The sequence below is a fragment of the Prinia subflava genome, chromosome 1 (assembly GCF_021018805.1).
Source record: "Prinia subflava isolate CZ2003 ecotype Zambia chromosome 1, Cam_Psub_1.2, whole genome shotgun sequence".
Lineage (NCBI taxonomy): Eukaryota > Metazoa > Chordata > Aves > Passeriformes > Cisticolidae > Prinia > Prinia subflava.
In genome coordinates, this window is record NC_086247.1 from 51999056 (window position 1) to 52021414 (window position 22359).

General features: G+C 45.1%; 1 protein-coding gene across 1 annotated transcript in view; it reads left to right on the top strand.

Moving 5' to 3' along the window:
* The first annotated feature begins 52 nt into the window (after positions 1-52).
* The window catches only part of RAB31 (RAB31, member RAS oncogene family), a 61719-nt gene continuing 39412 nt past the window's right edge, over positions 53-22359 (top strand). Inside the window, exon 1 of the mRNA XM_063396649.1 lies at positions 53-228. Coding sequence (XP_063252719.1) covers positions 190-228 — 39 coding nt within the window. The 5' untranslated portion in view covers positions 53-189. The remainder of the gene's footprint in view (positions 229-22359) is intronic.

Sequence of the window (22359 nt, forward strand, 5' to 3'; positions counted from 1 at the left end):
CGCCCCGTGCCCGCTCCGTGCCCGCCCCGTGCCCGCTCCGTACCGGGCCCGGCGGCGCTGGAGCGGGGGCAGCGGCGAGGCGGGGCCGGGCGCATGTGACCGGCGGCGGGGGCGGCCCCGGCGGGGCTGGGCCGCCTCGGCGGGGCAGTGCGGAGCGGCGGGGATGCGGAGCGGCCGGGCCCCGGGCAGATGATGGCGATACGCGAGCTGAAAGTGTGTCTGCTCGGAGTGAGTAAGGGCGACCGGGGGGTCGCTTGCCCCTTTCCTTCCTTCCCCTCTCGCCCCGCAGGTGGGGGCTGTGGGGCCGGGGTGCTCGCTGAGCCGGGGAACGCTGCCAGCCCCGCTGTCCCGGGGGCGCCGCTCTCCCGCTCCCGGGCGGGGCGGGGGGGCTCGGCCGCAGAAAATTCCTCCACGCCGAGACTTGGCACCGCGTACCGGCCGCCGGGGGCGGGAGAGGCTTCGGGGCTTGTTGTTTTTGTCTTGTTTCTCAACTTTTTACAAGTGAGGAGGGCGTAGCGGGCTGGGGGCGGCGGTGAGCGGCTCTCTTTCGGGGGTCTTCCCCGGCGCTCCCCGGGCGGGGGCAGTGCCGGCGCTGAGCCTTCCCCCGGCGGCGACGGCCCCGCGGAGGGCTCCCTTCGGTGCCAGAAGCCCGAAGGCACCCGGGGAGGGGTTAGCCCACCCTGCGGGCTCGTCACGGGCGGCGGTGGCCTCGGCGAGCCCCCGTTCCAGCGGTGCGGAGCCACCCGGAGAAAGCAGCAGCGCTGCCCAGCCCGGGACGCTGTGTCGGTGGCTCCTTCTCCCGGCGCTCGGTCCCGTCTCACGGATGTGCTGCTGCTCGGTGCTTTGTTTAGTTACTTGCCTGGCTTTATTCAGCAGCGCTTCTTTGACTCGACTCCTTACAGGAACGTCCTTTTTGCCATTCCTTTTGTTTTTTCTTCTTCTTTCGCTTTTTTGGCGAACTCGCGCGTGCGTTTCCCATCTGCAGCAACAATGTGCTTAGCTCGGCACTTTGGCTGCGCCTGCCCCTCTCTGCCCGGCACCGAGGGAGCTTCCCGGCAAAACGTGCCCGTCACGTTGGGATAAACACCGCAGAGCAGAACCACCTCTCCTGACAGTAACCAGCAGAGCATCACTACTCCAGTACACAAGTTCTTTTTAAAAGTCAAACATCTCAAGTTACCCGGTGCAAGTTGGGATGCTTTTAGGCCCCCATCTCCATAAGCACTCAGAGAAAGCTGCATGAGTGAAGGCATTTTGGAGTGAATTTGCTTTCATGCCATCCAAGTGAGCTGAACATTTGAAAACCAAACACAAATAGACGTTCCAGTTCTCTCTGGTTTGTGTTGACACTTAGCCCAGCAGGAGTGGGTACCTTGCCCTGGAGTAGTTCTTGCCAGGATGCGGTGCCAGGGCACTGGAGAGTTCAACCCAATATATTTGCCAGTGACCATTCCTCCTTTCTTGGTTAGCATTCCTGCCTTCAACTTTTAAAATGGCATAGTGACAAAAATAAATGTGGTTTGTACAGACATGAGGAGTCTGTGGTAGAATATGTGGCTGTGTCTTTGCTTGTTTTCTTCTCTAGCAGAAAATGTTGTAATTTTATAGAGATGAAGTGTCTTGTGGAATGAGATTCCTCATGTCCATAATTTATTTGTGTTTTGTAACATCAAAACTTACTGGAGGTTTTGTAAGGCAATTGTTTACTTTTTTTTTAAAGGAAAAGAAACCTATAATGCAGCTCTGTGTTACTAGGGGTATGCAATTACTCTGTAGTTTCATTGAAATGATGGCATGGCAGTAGTAGCACTTAGGGAGATGTGTCTGTAGTTATAGTCACTTAGTAATTAGTGAGATGTTCCTTCCTGAGTTTTAAGAGGGCATAGCCCTAGAAAATCTTCTGCTTGTGATTACAGACATCTCATTTACCATGGGGACTGACACTATTTTCCCAAAAGAGAGGAATCTTTCAGATGTTGAATCCCCTCAAGAAGTTCAGACATTTCTAGAGCAGGGAAACTCCATACCTGTCTGTGTGAGCAAATGCAGGCATTAGTCTTTTGATCAGTTTGAAAGCTAAATGGCAACTCAAAAACACATTCTCGTATCTACCAAAAGAAATCTTGACACTTGTTTTTTTTCAGTAGGTTCTGGACCTGGTTAATCTGCATTGTATGCCATAGCTCCCTTGATAATCAGTCAACTCTGGCATGTCCTAGTCCCAAGACAAGTTCTTATCCTTGTTAGAAATACAGATTCCCCCACTTCTGAACACAGCCCTAGGCTGCACCTCTGGATCAGAAAGGAGGATCACTGGCACTTCCTGGCCTCAAGATGTGCAGAGGGCCTGGGCTTGAACTGTTTCTGCCTATTCAGAATTTCCCAGTGGGAAAAAATGGAGCTGGTGCAACGTTCGCAAAGCCAGCTTCTCCATGAGCTCTGGAGCTCCATTTGGCTATAGAGGGTCTTGACGGGAAGATGATGAAGAAGAATAGAGAAGCCAGAGCTGTGGTCCATGTTGCCAGCCCTACGGTACAGGCCACTCACTGCCCTGGAGCCATTGCACTAGAGATGAGGAATAGGTTACTGGCTCCTGGATGTAACCCCACATTGCCAGGAGGGAGCCTGGCCTCTAGTTTTTAGCATTAACCTAACAAAATGGGATTTGGGTATCTGCGTTTCATTTCTTTTTCATCCACAATGTCTTGGGGTTTTTAAAACTCTCTGTGGGTGTCATGGGAGTGATTTGGAGCAGCCAGGGGTAGTGCACTACAAGATGATGGTTATGGGATTTGTAGCTGTTGAAGGAGACACCAGCAAGAGAAAGGCAGAGGGGAAATCTGGGGCAGCAGGAGGGTGGGAGTGAGTCAGTTTGGAAGGAAGGCTTTGTTGATTGCAGAGCTCTTTGGGAAGGGATGGTTCCAGCTTGCCAGTGGGCTAGATGGAGCAGCATGCCTGCCTAATTGTCCGGTGCCTCGCAGCCTCAGGTGTAGGAGCTACAGAGGTGCAGTTGAACAGCTCTCCGAAGTATGTTGCCATGCAAGTGTCCTCAAGCCTGCTCCTAAACTACTTCCTCCAGTAAATTATTGCTGCTGGGCAGTGAGGTATCTGCATGAGGAAGGTGTTCATCTTCCTGAGTGCAAACACTTGAGCTCAGCTCCAAGTCCTGTCTTCCTGGTCTCTCAGTCCAGTTTGTTGTTTGTTCCCAGCAGTTGTCCCTGTGTTAGATGCCACAGGCTTCTGGGGCTGAGCAGGTTTTAGCTCCAGCTCAGTCTGTGTGGTGGAATGGAGCATGGCTCTCATTTGATTTGCATGGTGTTTTGATGTGGGCACCTTGTTGAGGGGCTGGAGGAGAGAGGAGCACAGGGGAGCTGCTGTGTTCCTGAGCCGTGCTTTAGTGCTGAAATGTGGCTGGCTGTGCAGCTGCCAGGTTTCCTAATCTGTCTGTGGCTGCTGAGTGCCCTGTGCCTTAGCTCCCAACATTTTCTTTATGTGGGCTGGAGGAGTGATTTACAACTCCCTGCCAAATCCTGACATAATTGTGTGTGGCAACCGCAGATGAGATTGCCAGGTTTACGACTAAGGCAAAGTTTCTTGTCTTTGTCACTTCCTGAGGAAACTTTGACAACTCTTGAGACTTTGGGAGGTGGTTTGCTGACTACCATCTAAAACGACCTCCATTACTCCTTTCCTTTTGCTTTTGTTTATTACATTTTTATGTTGTGACTGTGCATCACAGGACCAGAGGAGGTAGGATTGGAAGAGGCTCGGGAGGTCATCCCTTGTCCCTAAAGCCCTTCTTATTCCTGACATATGTTTGTTTCCTCTGTCTAAAAACTCATGATCTTTTCCCTGGAGTTATGTCCCAGGGCTTAACTGCTTTTAATGTAGGAAGTTTTTCCTGAACATAGTGCCCACATCTTCCCTAGCTGAGACTTTGTTTCTTCACCCTTCTCTTTGTGCCTCTGTTTTCTTGCTCATAAGAAGTTGCTTGCTGGTCTGCGTTCTGCTAGCATGAAAATGCTTGTGAAGCTGGTGAGCTTGCATTTGTAAAAGGAGTGACATTTTCTCTGTGGAAATTACACTATGATACTGAACACAGATCACTGGGAATCTTTTAGTTTGTGTCTAAAATGTTTGTCACAATTAATGGTTTTATGGCCTACATGTCCCCACACAAATAGGAAAGCTGCTGTTAAAAATAAAACTGCACCCCTGGCTGGGTTGAACCAGTTATGGAGCTTTCTTCTCACCAGGTATGTGCAAGGTGGCCTCCATGGTAAGGTGAGCATCTTGCTGAAGACAGTAACACTGCACCGTGCAGAAGCCACGTGTGCATTCACAGCTGCAGTGTTGTAGCCTAAGAGAGTAGAGCAAACAAAGGGGGTCATGAGAAGAGGAAAAATGTACTGATGAAGTAAATGTGTGCCTTCTATAATTTTGTCTGAGAGAAGAACAGAGACTGCCAAGCAAATCTTTTCCCCCATGTTAATGGTTCATCATCACCTACTCATTCGTTTGTATTATGTAAACAAGTAGCTCTATCATGAGAGAAATTTTTGAGTTGTGACCACATGGCTGTCTGTCTTGTGAAGTGTCCATCATTGCAGCCTTTCCATCAAAGGAGCCCTTTGACCTGTATCTCTTTCCTAGACAGTTATGTTTTTGCATTGTAGTGAAACATCAAGTCACAGGTAAAACTGAGCAGTGATTTTAAGTCCATGGGGAGCTGAAAGACAAACACATGGTTAGCTGAACTGCATATACCTAATTTTCTTGGGAAATGTTTTTCCTTGGTATTCTTCTTTGGTGAAGAATACTTTGAAATTTGCACTTAATGTGGGCACACAGCATTTCTATATTCCATTGTCTTGCTTTGCCAGTCAAAAGAAGGAGACTGGGACTGGTGATTTTGTTTTTATTGTCTTTGTCAATATTGCATAAAAATCCAGTTATACACCAAGCAAGAAAAGCATGTTCTCTTGTATCAATAAAAAAGTGTCTTCAGAAGCCCAAAGCAGCCTTTTCATGTTATTTTATAAGATATTTAAATGACTAGAATCACACATTTTGCAACATATTCATTAAATATGTAGGTAAACAATTTGTCATAATTTGGAATTTAGGATTTCATGTTGATCTTGGCCCTAATGCTTTCCTCATGTATCTACAAAACATTTTTCTTTACTAATTTCTTCCAAGAGTTTTGCATGGGATTGTTTAGAAGAGTAGACTGGGACATCTTTCTAGGAAAAGGTGGTTGTGGAGGCCACACTCCACTTTCTTTTGCAGTGGCCCAACCAAACTGGCTTTCTGAAGAAGCAGAAGGAGGAATTTGAAGCAGATTTTAGTTTCAGTAGCAGCAAAGCCTCAAAGGGGAAGTTTGTCTCTAATAATCTGCTGGGTAGCAAAAGGGTACCCTGGGGTTGGTGCCTGTTGCTGCATTTCATGGGCTCCCATCCACTGACAACCAGCTGTGAGCTCCCATCCCATGCTTGTAACTTGCCTGTTGAATCAGTCCCTGCAGTGACTATCACCCAGAAATCATATGCAGGCTGTAGTTTTACTGTATCTCAAATTCTCTTTAAATTTAGATTTCCCCAGCCCCTTGCTCCTTTTGATTTCCGGGTGAAAAATTGGGAAACTTCTTGGTTTACAGTAGTTCTGGGCAAAAAAAAAAATCCCCTGCATTCTTTCTTTCTGCCAAAATAAGGAAGTTGAATGGTGATCAACACAATTTTTTTTTCATATAGTTGAATGCAGTTGTAGCCCTACTCAATGAAGTAATGCTGAGGCAGACTATGTGAAGGAGGCAGAAACTTTGTATGCAAACAATACATGAGGAAAAGAAAAACCCTCTAATTTTCATAAAGTGGTTCCTTTTAACTGGCTTAAGTCAAGCCATATTAAAAGGCCATTTTTAATTTGCATTTAAAGTGTGTTTTCTGAGACTCTGGTTGATGTTGGGACTTGTTTCTAAGGTGATAATTTACTTTAATTATCACATGATAGAATGTGTTGCAGTTACAGTGCAGTTGAGTTGCCCGTGGGCAAAGGCCTTTGAGTCTGCAGGGCTTTTGCTTGTGTTTGTGTTATAAATTACAGTGCCAGTGCATTTTGCCTGTGTTGGGTTGTGTCTGAGCTGGGTGCAGTGTGGATGCTGCAGACTGCAAGTGCACATACAGGTACAGAGAGATGTATTCTTGATGTATTCTGTCTAAAATGTCTCAAGCTAATTGCTTGTTGAGAGAAGCATTTACAGGGAGGCTGGACCCATAACTCTGCTGCTCTCCCTCTTTTACCTCCCTGTTGCTCCTTCTTGCAAATGCCAGTCTTCAGGGCTGTTAGACCCTCCAGGGACTGTGGTTAGTCATGGATTTCCTGGCCACATCTCTGTTCAGATAAGATCAGGACAGGCACTTTTTGTTTTCATTTCCTGCGCTGTGGTTTTGAGGGGAAGGCAGGGGCCACATTGAAGTGAGCACTGCTGGCTTTAGCAGATTTGCACTGTTGCAGAACGATAGAATGGTTTGGGTTGGAAGGGACCCAAAAGATCATCTGGTTCCAACCCTGCTGCCATGGCAGGGTCACCTTCCACTAGAGCAGGCTGCTGTTGACCCCACCTTCCCCACAGTTCAGGTGCTGCCTCAGAAAAGTGAGTGCAGGGCAAGGAGTTTCTCAGCTTCGGTGGCTCGCCGGCCTCCCCTGATGTGGGGGCTGGTTTTGGAGCTGTGGTCTCTATCCGGAGGTCTGGAGCTTCCTCTGCTCTTATTTTTCTCAAGGTGTTTCTGGGGCCAGCCAAGTGCTCAACACGTGGTTAGAGGTAACCCTTCCAAGAGGGTTGGGAAAGGAGGTGGGAAAGCTGGGTAGAGTTTGTCTGCCCACAAGGTACCTGCAAGTCTTACCTCCATCCAGTGCTAGTCACACCTGTAGGTTAGATCATCATGCCAGTGAGTTGGATCATTGGATCATCCCGTGCTTTTTAGGGAGGGCAGAGCACGCCTTCAGTGCTTTCTTTGCTCCTTGTCGTGTCCCCCACTACATCCTGACCGTAGGCCACGGGCAGCTCCTTTGGAAATAACTCTGCAGCCCCTCACCAGAAGGTGTCTGGAACTGCCATGGGACACATGCTTCCAAAATGAACCAAAATAAACGATGTTTTTATTCTTACAGAGTTGTTTTTCTTCTCACTACATACCTTGTAGAGGCTGGGTAGTGGTGTCAAGGTCAAGGTGAAAGGAAATATTTGAAATTCCATCTCAGTTTGTAAGATGCCAGGAAAGGACACATTTTAGCTTGCTTCTGAAACATGTTGTACACCCTTTCCGTGAATGCTCGCCATTTATGAGCGCCACTGCCAAAAGACAAATCCAGCTTTAGAAAGCTGCCAGCGGAGGTGGATGGGAGGCCAGCTGGGAGCACAGCCTTGTGTAAGCACATGCCAGTGCTTGAATTACGGTCTCTGGCCTTGCAGGGCTGCACTGAAAGCTGAACAACAGGCAATGGAACAAATGCTTTTTATTTTCGCCTGGATATTTTTAAACAGAAATGCTGGGTGGTGCATGGGTTTTATATTTTTTGCAGGCGAGGGTAGACACATTATGATTTTTCACTTTTTGTTTTGGCCAGAGCGTGTTCTTATTTGGGCAACATGTGGAAGTGCATGTGCCCGAAATCCAGCCACTAAATACTTTGTGTCCCTGAGTTATTGTTTCCTCCTTTGTCAGCAGAGTGACAGGATGCTGCAGACGTCATTGGGTGTCCTGGTTGGACCCCTCAGGGGACTATAGTCCCTGCAGGGGACTATAAAAAACTGTAAATGATAAATATCAGGCTTTTACAGGAATTCACCTACAGTTAGGGGCTCTCTGAAGCAGATTCACCTTTTCTTTAAACCCTGTCTACAGAGCCAAAATGAGTTAAAGGAGATTCCTGAAGTTGATTTAATTCTGAAAAAAAAAATTAAATCTGGGGCCCATTTAATTCTGCAGCAGACAAAACATAAGTGTTGATAGGATCTCATGGTTCATCATCCAAGCTGTGCTTGTGGGTGACAGAACATGTCTGAAGTCACTTGCATCTCCTTCCACACTCGCTGATGACCTGTGGGATACAACTGGATGAGCTTTAACCTTCTCTATCTTATGCTTGTAATTGGTAACTGATAGCTCATCTTGAGTACTGCTGTTGTGTAAATTCTCCAGATCTATCTATTTCTTCCTGTCAGGGAATTCAGTGTCAAAAAAGAATCCTTTGGTCAACATCTGGTGTGTGCCAACCCAGAGACGCTGTACTGGGAATCACCAGACTTGCCAAAGACTGATTGAGAAGAGCATTTCCTTGAATGTGGTGTGGTGTCACACCAAGGCTCAGCTTGACTCTTGAGACTTCAATTTTTAGCTACGTGATTTAAGGGGGTAAAAATATGTTATCACTACGGTCAACAGTTTAGGATTTAGAAGCATATTACAACTGAAATATTTGAGGTGTTGGTAAACGTACAGTCACAATTTCCATTTTGAGCATCTTCTACTATCTGTGGAAGCCAGTACTAATTTTGTTTGCTTTAGGCACTCTCTGTTAATAAAAAAAACCCCAAACCACCAAGAAAATGAACCTCTCACTGACTGATAGACATCACTATAAGCCTCTAAGGGTGAATTTCCACTTTGTGGCTGGATGAATCTTGCAACTGATTAATTCCTGGAGGGGTTTAGGAAATGAGAAAGGGAATATGTTCTTTCTTGACTAGGAAGTCCATTATCTATATTTTTTTTCCTTTTCCTTTGCATACTAAATACAAGTATGTAAGTGCCTATTTTAGGAATCATAATATCAACATTTGAAATATACCTTCTTAAAGCTCATATGAACAGGAAACCTCCAACCACTTTTAGGCCAGAAGTAATTCATGGTGCATAGTCCATGCTGACTTCAACCTTTTCAATACTGTAGACAGTGTAGACAAGCTTCCTTTTAGGATATTAATTTTGTGAATGTGCTACAAATACGGAGTTTCTTGCTACATTATCCCTTACACCAGCAGTTTTCTTTTTTGAATGTTATTGCTCTTGTGGAAAATCCAAGGAAAGTTGAACTTTGTTTTTGTCTCGGTTTGTTTAAATGTCAGTGAGGGAATGAAACCTTGTCTTCAAGTCTTATTACTCCAGCAACAGAGTGTAGTTTATGTGAATAGTCTTCAGAACTGATTGTTCTGTAGTTTGATGTTTATTTTTTTCTGCCTTGGATATATTTGTTTATTTTTTCCTGCAGAGTGTGCTTGAAAAGAATAAATGCACGCCAGGACATCAGACAGACAGTTGGAGCATGTTATATGTGACAAAAATGGCAGTTGGATAAAACCAGATAACATAAATTTGATTTGAGATTATGTTACTGAAACCCTAATCTGAGTAGCATCCTTGAGCATATGTTTGATTCTGAGCATTAGGATAATCCCTCTCCAGAAGAGTATCAGGGTACATTCTCCAGCCTTTGCTGCATGAGCTGCATTGAATCCCATGCTTAAAGCTCAGCATATGCTTTAATGCACAGCTGAATGCGCTGCTGTGTGGAGAATAAGATAAAATGTTTAGGCAAATTAAATATTTGAGATAACACAGCTCGTGAGTGATTCCTGTCACTTGACATTAAAACCAGATAGAGTAGCTGAGATCTACCTATCTTGTAGCTAGGTTTGTCTTTTCCTTTAGGCTGATGTGGAAAAAGGCAGAGAGAAAGCGAAGCTTTGACACCATAAATCCAAATTTAGAAAGGTTGTCTGAAGGAGAGTGGTAGCCCTGCAGCCTAAAAAGTTATTCAGGAATAGTTTAGGACCAAAGAATGCGTTGGGCTGGAAGGGACCTTTAAGATCATCTCACTGCAGCCCCCGTGCCATGGGCAGGGACAGTTTCCTGTAGACAATGCTCAAGGCCTTGAACACCTGCAGGGATGTGCAGATCAGTGGAAAAAGGGGTGTAGAAGCTGGCATAGAGGAGATTTGGATGAACAGAGACTAATGGAGGAGGAGTTGGGAGTACTGAAACTGTGAGACCAAGGGAGGACATGTGGGAGCGTTGTAGGGGGACTGGTGAGAGGGAATGAGGAACACAGAGGAGTAAAGTCAGGAGCAAGAGAAAGGGAAGCTGGGGATAACTAAACAGAAAGCTAGACAGAGCAAACCAAAAAATGTGGTAGTAATAATGACATGGGGTGAAAAAACCCACCAACCTCTCCCTTGGTTTTAGCCTTCAGTTTCCTTTTAGATTATTTTAAAACCCTGACTTTGCCTTAGTGCTGTTTCATTTGTGTTTCAAAACACTTTTGGCCAGTGGAGCTTGCAGAATTGTTGTTTGCATTGCTTTAAATTCAGCTGTATCTCTCAAGCAGTCAAAAGCACTATCACAGATGTGACACAGGGGACCTTTGGTAGGATCTCACTGGTCAGTTGATATGTCTTCCTCAATCTTTGTGCCTGTTGTTCTGCCATGTCTGGGATCGGTGGGAACTTTGGAGTTAGTTCCATGTAATCCCAAACACTCAGGCTGTGACACTGGAAGTGTTTCATATCCAGACAGTCTGTCTTGAGGGTGACTCCTCAGTACCTTCTGTGTGGCTTTTCCTGCTTTGGAGGGAAAGATGAAACGCACTCTTCTACCCCTTTGTCCTTTGAGGAGATGTCTTTAAATGTACTAAACTCCATGGTTTAGCATTCCATTTGAAATGCTCCCAGCATATTTTCAGTTGAGATTTGCAAAGTCTATACACTTTTAACCATTTCTGGTTTCCAGATTTTGAGTGAAGATGAGAAGAAATGGCCAGGTGAATAAAAACTTCCTCCTGCAAGTCAGTTGTAAGTTAGATGCTGATATCCTAGTTATTTTTGTGATGGAGAGAAGGTGCTTTAACAGTAACAGCCTCAAAACCTGGTTTTCCTGAAGGGCCTTTTCCTAAAAAGTTGAATTTCATGGCACTAGTGTTACCAGCTTTTAGAAGTTGCTGCAGTTTCATTCCTGATGAAATCAACGGGAGGTGAACATACTCAAGGAGTCAACTGCTTAAGGGCTACAGCCTTGCACTGATGATTTCCCTCCTTTACGAGCCTGTTCGGTGCAGATAGCTTTACATTTAGTAACTTCACAGCAGCACACAGTAAATCCACAGATAAAAACCTCAGCCCTGGGTTTTATTTTACCATGCCTGCTGTTATCTCTTCTGTTTACTTGCAGGAGTGATAGAGGGGAAAGCACCAGGTGGGAATTTATATGATGCTGTTTAAAATAAGTGGTGATGTTTGCTGTCTTAGGGAAAACTTTACATCCAGAGAATAGGTGCAATGAATATGAAATCACTACTAATTGAGGATAATTAAACCTAACAGTTGGGTGAAACATTTCTTAACACAGATTTAGGTTTAGGCAAACTTCTGATTGTCCATTTCCAGTCCTGCACATAAATTCAGGAAACGAAAACCCCCAGTTTCAAGGAATTTAGGCCTCTCCTTCATGTTGCCACCTAATGTCCATGTGGATGCATAGTATCTACATGTAATTTGTAGTTAATTGTAAATAGCAAATAACAGCAAATTTCAGAAACTCTCAACTTCACCCCTTCCCGATTCCCCCTGGAGAAGACACTTGTTTTATTGTGTCTGGAAGGCTGATGGAGGCAGATTTCCAAAGACTGGCAAATTGTAAAAATAGCTTGGTAAAGAGGGTGCCATTAGCATCTGGGCAGCCTTTAGGCTGCTGATAAAGGAGACCAGCTCACACCTTAGATGGTCACCAGAGGCTGCTGGTCTTGCAGGTTGTTGTATCAAAGGAACTGATAAGCAGAGGCAGAGTTTCTGGCAATAAATCCAGGCACGGATTTCTGTCCCACCCTTGGGAATCCTTAGTTTCTGTCCCACCCTTGTGGTGTTTCCTGACTCGCTCAAGGCTGATGGTGTCCGTCTGCCTTTGGCCAGTGGAGACCAGAGGAAGAGTTATTTTCTTCTGGTTGTTGGTAGGGGACATACCCGGTACCAGGGCTCTGCTATTGTGGAGCAAAGATCCGTGGCCATGAGGCTGGTTCCTGTTTGTTAGAGGAAATGTTAGTTTTTATAGCTGCCCCCTGAAACTGCCTTCTTCCTCTCTGTTGCTTGTTGCTGCAAGGGAGAAGGGATTGGGCTTTCTTGTCTCCAGGACTGAAGTTTTCAACTAGTGTTTCATTCAGTACTTAAAATTTATGTGGCTTTTTTCTTCCTCTCTGGTATGAAATGCAATAACAAGTTGCAGGTGGGACAGTTACAGATTGGGAGGAATATGTCTGAACATTGAATTGAATAGGGCTTACTGAGTTTGGATGGACAAATTTGAAGGTAATTGAGCCCTTTTACAGTTTTTCCAGGCAATTGCTGGACAATTTTTATACTAGGGAAATAGCAAGCTGAACATAAGAGCCATTTTGTCAAATGCTGTGGTTGACGGGCATTTTTGGTTGTGTAAGAGCCACTGCCTTCATTTAATAAAAGAAAATGACTGTTGGTACTTGTCAGCAATCTGCAATGTGAGATTATAGTGTTTGGATTGGATTATCAATTTCAGACTGGTTGGAACATTTTTAAAATCTTCCGTGTTGAGACAGGGATAGATATTACCTTGTTTTCATATTTACTAGGTGGCACTAACAAGCCTGCATTTCTAAATCATGACCCCTAATGATAGAATTTGACAATGAAAAGAGGTAGGGTGTTGGAGTATGAGCAGCAGCTTGTGTCAAACAGCAATTCAAGTCCAAGATTATCTCCTCACCATACCAGTATTTTGAAAGTTGCAGCTGTTATAATATATGTGGGGAAGATTCACTTAGGAAAAGAATTTGGTTTGGAAAGAACTACACAGAATTGTTTATCTCATTTTTTGCTGGCAAATTGTACTTGAAAACAACATTTGTCAGGATGCTGTTGCTGAATGTGTTTACTTAACTATGAAAACCTCAGGTTATTTATGCATGTAGTCTGAAAACTAGATTTATTTTGTCTGATCACTGCATTGCACAATGGTGATGAGGGACATATAACCAAATTGTTATACTGGTGAGTGTGCATATGGCCAATAGAGATAAAACCCCTGCAATCAATACTTGTTATCACTGACAATGTGAGGTACAGTGACTTGTATGTTACTTCCCTTACCTAATTTTTTGACTTCAGGGACAATTATGAGGATTTCTAAGTAGATACTATTCACACATTTTTTACTTTATCTTTAAATAGGAATTTCTCTGCTGGAGGAGTAGTACATCAAGTAGATTTTTGTGACTGTATGTGTGTTTTGAGATAGAGTGGGTAGGAAAGGGATGGCAGCATGCAGATGTTAAGGTCTCCCAAATTCGTCTAGAAAATGAACTCTGACCATTGGAATTACCAAAATGCAGGTATTACTATCAATAAAATTGCACACATATTGAAGCAGTACTTGCAGTTTTAATTAATTTTAGTGTTATTTAGCTCCTCCTGTTTGAGGTTTGACTTGCGGGAGAGATCTGTGAAGTTTCCTTTTAGTTCCTATTTCACTGATGTGAAGAGTGTGACCCATGGTAAACCAGGGCCCATTTCTCATCCTCACCTGAAAAATGAAATGGTAAACATGGGAGAGGTCATACTTAAGGGTCTGGAGTGGAGCTCAGATGGGAAATCAGCAAGCTGGCAGCAGGGAGATGTCATCAGGGTGAACTAGGGTGGTAGGAAAGCATGCCATGGTTTGAGGTCTCTGAGGGAAGCTGTGGATGTCCAAGTGTTCAGGACCAGGCTGGATGGGGCTTTGAGCAACTTGATCTAGTGGAAGGTGTCCCTGTCCATGGCAAGGGGGATGGAACTAGATGATCTTAAGATCCCTTTCATCTCAAACCAATCTGTAATTCTATGATTCTGTAACACACTTTCTTACAAGGCACCTGTAGTGGGTTTATCTGCTGCTCTGTGTTATACCATGGTCAGGAGGATCCTATGATCCAGGGGTCAGTAAAAGGCAATTAGAGGTATGATTCTTGTTTGCATGATACTGACTCCCACAGTCACTGACTTCCTACTGAAGTCCCACAGCAGCAGTCTTCTAAAATTAACCCAGAAGTTTCCCCTCTATGGCATACAACATTGTTGATACTGTGCAGGTTTGGGCGGGGTTCTTGTGGGCTTTGTGGGGTTTTTCCTCGTTTTGTTCATTAGTACAATGAATTAATTGTGGGAGAGGGGCATTCCTTTGAAGCTGGCATTCACACTACCCATTGCCACAGAGGGCTCCTCAAGGTGGTACCAGCAGTGGGAGATGCCTGTGATTCCAAGGGCAGGTGCTCAGGCACTCTTCTTTCCCTCTCGGTCTGCCTCACCTTTCTACTTGTTGTAAGTTCATCCTGCTGTCCTCTTTCCCTCCTTACCCAGCTTTTGGCTCCCAGCTCTCTGGAGCCCTGCAGTCGGTGTCCCTCCTCCGCTCCAATCTCAGCGTGGCCAAGTGGATCCCCCAGTCCCAGGAGTCACCAGGTGGTGCTATTGCCCAGTGAAATGCCCTCCCTCGCACTGCAGCACAGCCCAGCCCTCGCAGAAGGGTTCGGTGGTGTTTGTGGTTCTGTGATGGAGCTCTCTTTGCTGGGCTGCTGTGTCAGGTAGTGCGAGGGGTCTCCTCTCTTGCCACGAGTTCAGTCTTGAGTCAGTTTTATTGATGCAAAGTTGTTTCCTGCGACTTAATCAGCCAGTGCCTTGTTTGACAATGAGGTTCCCCAAAGGCTCGACTGACTGCTTGTGCACAGTTTGTAACCACCCTGTTGTACTCAAAAGCTGCTTCGCTGTAGTGTGAAGCATTAGCAAGTCTCATTAAGGATATCCTCGGGCTTTGTACTGTTGGGTCCCCCATGCAATCCAGTGGGAGGGATTTTTGCTTGTTCATTGCCATGTGCTGCTAGTCCAAAGGAGATTTGCGTGTGTGTGACCTTTCAAAGATGCTCCTCTTCTTTCTCCTTTCATCCTCTCATCTTATTAGCCAGCCAGATTGATAACACCTTATTTGCAGCTGGTTTTTATAGAGATCATGCTCCTACTTGAAACTGTAGAGGCAGTTCAAAACATGGAGTTGAGCATCTTAAATGAATAGCCAATGCCCCCACAAGCCACAATTTGAGGTGAAGGAATGCAAATAAACACCAAGTTCCTTCTTCCTTTTCACCAGGCTAAGCAATTCTCTCTCCACAGCTGCCCATACCACATGCTGTCAAGGGCATAAGAAATTGATTGAGATTCTGCTCTTTGATTTCAATTTAAAATCCTCAATTTCTCTTGGCAGTTCAGCTGCTGTTCTGAATTTGATAACTTGTGTGCAAAGGGGAAGGAAAGGTGTAAGAAAAGACACAGAGAATTAGCTGGAAATTTGGTGTGGGGATGCAGTTTCTAAAGAACTAGCTGGAAATTAGATGTGGAGAAGCAGTTTCTAAATAATATTAGCAACAATGAAAGGCTGTTATCTTTGCTGTCCATGCTCATGGTAGCATAGCACTGTGGTTAGCTTGCACTTCATATGATAAGATGTAGTGATTAAGCATAAATAGTGGAATTGGAATATGGATTTGGCTTTCGGGTTGTTTTTTGTTTGTTTAGTTATTTTTTTTTAAATCAGATTAGGTGAGCTCTAAAAATTGCAAAGCAGAGGTAGGTTGGCTGCAGCATTAATTTTATTGCTGAAGAATAGCTCTCTTGTCTCTATTGCTCTACAGCCCTCTGTCTCATGAAAAAACATCACTTTATATTCCTGTGCCAGCTTCGTAAGAGCAGCACGATTTGTAAGTCCTGGAAGAATGAGTGCACAGCAGATGTGGAATACTTTTCTGGGGCAATGAGTATCACACTAGGCCGGGGCATGAACAGATTGAGAGCAGCCCTGCTGAGGAGGACCTGAGGATTCTGCTGGATGAGAAGCTGAGCATGAGCTGTCAATGTGAGCTTGCAGCCCAGAAAGCCAAACACATCCTGGGCTGCATCAAAGGCAGCGTGGCCAGCAGAGCAACAGAGGAGACTGTGCCCCTCTGCTCTGCTGGGGTGAGACCCCACTGCAGTGCTGCATCCAGCCCTGGGGTTCCCAGCACAGGAAGGACATGGACCTGTTGGAGAGAGCACAGAGGAGAGCACCGAGATGATCAGAGGGATGGAGCACCTCTTGTACAGTGGGAGGCTGAGAAAACTGGAAGAGATTCGAGGAGATGAGAGGAGATTCGAGGAGAGGAGATTCGAGGAGAGGAGATTCGAGGAGAGGAGATTCGAGGAGATGAGATTCGAGGAGAGGAGATTCGAGGGGAGGAGAGGAGGGGAGGGGAGAGGAGATTCGAGGGGAGGAGAGGAGGGGAGGGGAGAGGAGAGGAGAAGAGAGGAGAAGAGAGGAGAAGAGAGGAGAAGAGAGAGAAGAGAAGGCTTCAGGGTGACCTAATTGCAACCTTCCATTACCTGAAGGCAGCCTGCAAGAAAGATGGAGAGGGACATTTTACAAGGGCATGTAGTGGCAGAGCAAGGATAAATGGATTCAAACAAAAAGATAGTAGGTTTGGATTAGAAATTAAGAGGACATTTTTTGCTGTGAGGGTGAGGAAACACTGGAACAGGTTGCCCAGAGTTGTGGATGTCTCTGGAAGTGTTCAAGGCCAGGCTTCATGGAGCACTAGGAAACCTGGTCTATTGAAAGATGTCCCTGCCCATGGTAGGTGGGTTGGAGGTAGATGATCTTTGAGGTCCATTTCTGTGATTCTGTAATTCTTAAGGCTGCAGCTATGGTTCTCCATGCCATCAACCCAGCATGATGTGCTTGGGATTGGAGCCCTAGTGATGATAGCAGAATAATGCCAATTATTTTGGAAACACTGTAGGAAAGACTTTGGTTTTATATAATATTACATGCATGAATGTATTGATGTCACTGGCAAAGTGAATTTTTTGCTAGCATTAGCTATGATACAGACGTTAGCTGCTCTTCAGTCTCACTTATCTCTGGCCAGGCACATCACTTTGGTAGGATGACAAAGTGCTTTTGGCCATCAGTGCTTGATTTTGTACTCTCTAGTTTGGTTTTTTGCTTGTGATCTTTGGGTAATGTCTTTGACAAAAGTAGATAGTTGAAGAGATTGTAATTAATATTGCAGTCTGTGAGGGAGGGAGGGATGGAGGGATGGAGGGATGGAAATATTCTTTTTTGTCTATAAGAGAGAAAAGGATGTAGCAAAATATTAAAGAAAGTCTATTTGAAACTTGGGCAATCTCTGAAAGGTTACTGGGCTGGGATCTGATGGAGAGCAAGGGGCCTGTGACTACAAAGAAACTTGCTAACTCCGAAGAAGCCTACACACCACCAGGACCAGTAGGACTGCATTCTCTGGCTCTGGGTATGACAGATACCGGAGCAGCTGTGCAGGCCTGAGTTTAATTCCACGGGAGGATGTGTGCAGGATGTGTGTGGAAGGAAACCACATGCTGAATAATCACACTGGTAAGGGTGCCAGAACTGGTAAGGCAGCAGGCACTTGGCTTTGGGGCCTGGTTGGGAACAGAAGTGGACAAGGCTGTAGACTCCCTTCGGCTGTAAGGTGAAGCAGATGGTTGGTCACTGTACATGTTTTGCAAATGGATGTGGACTGAAGGAAAGCAAATCAAGAAAAGGGATCAGATGATTTTTTTCCATTCAGAGATGTATTGGGTTTCCATGGCAAGGCTTTGGTAGTGGTGGAGGGGCTGTAGGGGTGGCTTCTGTGAGAAGCTGCCAGAAGCTTCCCTGGTGTCCCACAGCGCCAATTCCAGCTGGCTCCAGGGTGGACCCACCACTGGCCAACGCTGAGCCCACCAGTGATGGTGGTAATGCCTCTGGGGTAACATGGCTAAGAAATGGAAAAAACTACTGCACAAGAGCAAATTGCAGACAGAGGGAGAAGTAAGAACAGGAGAGAGAACAACCCTGCAGACACCAGGGTCAGTGGAGAAGGAGAGGGATGAGGTACTCCAGGCTCCAGAGCAGAGGTTGCCCTGAAACCTGGGTGCAGACCATGGTGAGGCAGCTGTCCCCCTTCAGTCCATGGAGATCCATGGTGGAGCAGAGATCCTCCTGCAGCCAGTGGAGGGGACCGTTCTGGAAAAGGTGGATGCCTGAGGGAAACCGTGATCACATGGAAAATCCATGCTGGAGCAGGCTCCTGCCAGGACCTGTGGACCCACTAAAAGAGAAGCCCACACTGAAATAACTTTGCTGGCCCAACTTGTGACTCCATGGAGGACCCACACTGGAGCTGTCTGTGCCTGAAGGACTGCACTCCATGGAAGAGACTGTGCTGGAGCAGTTTGTGAAGAACTGCACCGAATGGGAAGAACTCATGTGTAAGCAGAGGAGGAATGTGAGCTGTTTTCCTGCTGAGGAGGAGTGAGAGGCAGAGACAATGCTCTCGTGAGGAGCAGGTAGAGAAATTGGGAGTAAAGTTAAAGCTCAGGAAGGGGGGAAGGGTGGGGGGAGGTGTTTTAAGATTTAATTTTTATTTTTCATCATCCTACTTTGATTTGATTTGCAATAAATTAAATTGATTTTCCCATTTCGAGTCTATTTTGCTCATGGCAGTAATTAATGAGTGATCTCTCCCTGTCCTTATTTCATCCCACAGGTTTTTTGTAATGTTTTTTTTCTCCCCTGCCCAGCCGAGGAGGGGAGTGATAGGATGGCTTTGGTGGGCACCTGGTTTCCAGGTAGCATCAGCCCACCACAGGAGTCAGATACATGAAGCCCTGACTAGTAAATGTTCTTTTGTTTTAAAACAGCCAGTAGAAATATACAGGTGGTGTTAGAGACGCATATAAATACCAAACAAACTCAGTGCTTGGCTATCTCTTAAAGCACTTAAATAGCTCTTTGTTACTGTACTGTCTGAATGCTTTACAACTATCACTGTTTTACATCCCCATAATGCTGTTACAAGGTAAAATCAAATAACTATTTTCATATAACAGCTAGTGAGCTGAGAACAACAGCCAAGAATTCCTGTGCCAAATGCAGTCCTTGCAGCACTAGGAGGGAGGATTGCATTCTGATGTAACAGGACTGACCTGATTGTGAGTAGAACAAGTGCTGCACTTTTATGTGTAGAGGGAATTAATATAATTCTAATGTGCTCCAGAGGAAAAAGTCTGATTCTGTAGCTAATTTGTGCTCTGCAACAGCAGTGTTGGCCTGAAAGCGATTGGAAATGATGTGTAGGGTTTTTGACTATGTGAGAGTTGGCATAGGTCATCACAGCTCAGTGGGAATAATGTACCAAGTGACTTAAAAGATACCTTTACTACCATATATTACGAGTTTAAAGAAGGGAATGCAACAAAGGGAAATGCAAATGGTGATGTTCATGTAAAGTTCACACAGGGACAGATGACCAGAAGAACTCTGGTGGTTCCTACTGAAATGAGACTGCAGAATCCAGCCAGGGTAAACCCACTAGAGAAGGCCAGTGGTGGCCATCCTCCCTCTCAAAACAGAGTAGCAGTGAGATCCAGTGCTGGGACTGTGGGCAATTGGGTTCCAGTATTCAATGTGAGTGTTGTTCATTTGGCAAGTACCCTTCACTCAGGAAAGTACATGATCACAAAATGACATTTCTGGGAGCCAGCTCTGGTCCTAGTTCTTCCCTTTCAAAAATTTACTTTGCAGATGAGTTTCTCCCAGATCTTGGCAGCAGTTTCTTGAAGATCACTGGTGGTATAAGGCCAAATATTTTAATTTGGAATTTACAGAAATCATTAGTGTCCGGAATGGATGTGTATATTTTGACAGCAGAAGTGAGGCTTCAGAGCCCCTGTACCTGCATGCCTTTGATTCAGGCTGAAGCCTCGGGCGGTTTTGTGTTGGTGAAGCAGCTGGGAGCCAGTGTGTGAGTCTAAGAACTGCTCTTGTATTTTCATCTGTGCAGTTATGCAGTGACAGCTTTGCTCACTTGATACATCTTGCAGATGGAAAAGCTTAACAAAGGCGAGAAGCTTTTTGCACTTCGTCCTAGACATCGCTCTGCAGTGCATGGCTTCATTTTCCCTGGGACAAACCCAACACTTGGCAGATTCAATTCAGTCCCAGGGGTGTCTCTGAACTTCAGTCTACTGCAAGGTATTTCTCCTTACAGCAGTGTTTTTAGACAACTGAAAGTGATACCCGAACACGGGGAAGGGTAAAGGATGTGTTTAGGGTTAGTGAAAAGTTTATTGGGTAGAGTAATTCTTGGATTAAAATACTGCCCTTGGAAACTGTGATCAGGAATCTGTTGTGCATAACTCTTCCTTGTATGTTCATACAGTTGATAAAAATCCAAAGGCAGTTTGAGATGCTCTTCAAGCTGCCTGTCACAGCCTTCCAGAGCAGCTGTAACTGGATTAGTAAGACATGGAAAGTATTGCAATGCTACATGCATTTGATCATCTGAGTAATGATTAAAATGTTAAAGGCAGGCATAGAGGACTAAAGCAGGCTGCAAATTGCAAAGCTTTAATTTATTTTTCAGCTTGTTGCTTTTTTGCCTCCACTGGAATTTAGAAGACAGCCGTAATCCTGTACTCACCTTATCGTGTCACATGCCTTTGGGTTAAGAACTGGCAACCCTGAAAGCATTTTAGATGCAGGTTGGGTACAGTGCTGCATGCCAGGCCTTACCCGAGGAGTGGCATTCCTTCTGGGCACCAGAGCTGAGCTTACATTTCTGGTAAAGCCCAGCGATACTTTACAGCGCAGGCCTTGCAGTTTGTTTGATGATAGCTAATGAAATGCAAAGCATTTAGCAGCTCGGAGATGCAATTACACTGCTGTGAATTTTCAGATTCCATCAAAGTCCTGCTGAGGACTGCATGGGAATGGGCCAGGGTGATTCAACTGTAAATCAAAAACGAAAGCGTGGCCAATTCTGACAGTGGAAAGAAGAGCCCTTTAAATGTGCAGAAGCTGATTTGCCAAGCCAAAACCAGCTGTGCTTTACAGAGCTACTGGAATGAATGGTCTCTCTGCGTTTGTATTTTTTTGTGACTCATTGATTATTTTTCTTCCCCTAAAGTTTAAATTCTGTCTTTCTACCTCAGGTTGACCTGGCCAGTTGCAAAGGTTTTCAGTGCCTGTTTTTGGTATATAAAATACCAAATGCATTGGTAATAAAGGACAGTTTTCTCCTTTTTGGTAACTACATACCAATTCAAGTGTTTTGATCTGTACGTCTTTAATGCTTCAACAGTGAAAACTCTACTCTGAGCAAGACAAAGACCTCTCCTTCCTCACTGCACTAGCACTGGCAATCAAATCAGTGTTACAAAAAATGGAATTTAACTTGGGAAATCTTGAGCATAAACTGGCTCCTCTGTTATTTTTCAGTTAGGGACGAATAAGCCAAGATATTCTGGTAGTGTGACTATGTAACAGGGAGCCAGGAATTGTTGCTTCTCTTAACAATGAAGAGCAGCCAGCAGCCAGCTTCCTCTCTAAGCAGGTCCTTTTCCAGGAGAGTGGGACAGCTTTTTGACAGCACCCCAAATCTGTATGTTTCATCAAGCCTTTTTTTTTTTTTTTTTTTTTTTTTTTTTTTTTTTTTTTTCTCTCTGTCTTAAAGAAGACAGAAGGTGGTATTATCTCACTGGAAGGTTCACTGTTCACTGAGAGGATTGTTAGAGACAAATTTGACCACACATGTTTCTGGTGCATGCACTTAATGGTCCTTCTTGATGTTAACCTGTCTGGAGGAGGCTTCAAAGCAGCTTGCTGATAGGCTCTGGTTCTCCTCTCTGGCTCAAACTCCGAGTTCCATCAGTGTGAGCAGCTTTGTAGTCCCAGCTCTATGCCTGATGAAAAAGCTTTGCCATGGCAGACTTCCCAGGGGTTACACTAAATTAACCCTGACTCCATTGTTTGTGCTCTTTTTCTCTTGATCAGGCATCCTCAGAGGAAGGGTTCAGCCACCAAATGCTTGTGCTGCCTTTGCTCAAGTGGGGTGGTTGGCAGCTCAGCTTTTGGGGAGCCTGGCACAAATGGCCTCTGAGGAGCAGATGCATTCCTGCTGTGAGGTGCAGGGAAGTCCTGCTGAATTTGATGGACGCATGAGCAGCGGGATCAGTGTCTGGCTTGTGGGAAAGGATAAAAACTTGTCAGGTCCAAATGTTTCTCATATTATTACTGAAATAACATCTTCTTTGCCTGGGGATTTTTGAGCATTTAGTATTAATACCCTCTAGGTTGCCAGGGCTCATTCTTCTTCCGATCTGTACGACTAACTCATGTTAAACTCTGTCAGATTTAATGAGACCTGTCTGTAGTTGATGTCTCAGTGACTCTTAGTCATTGTGAGGAATGT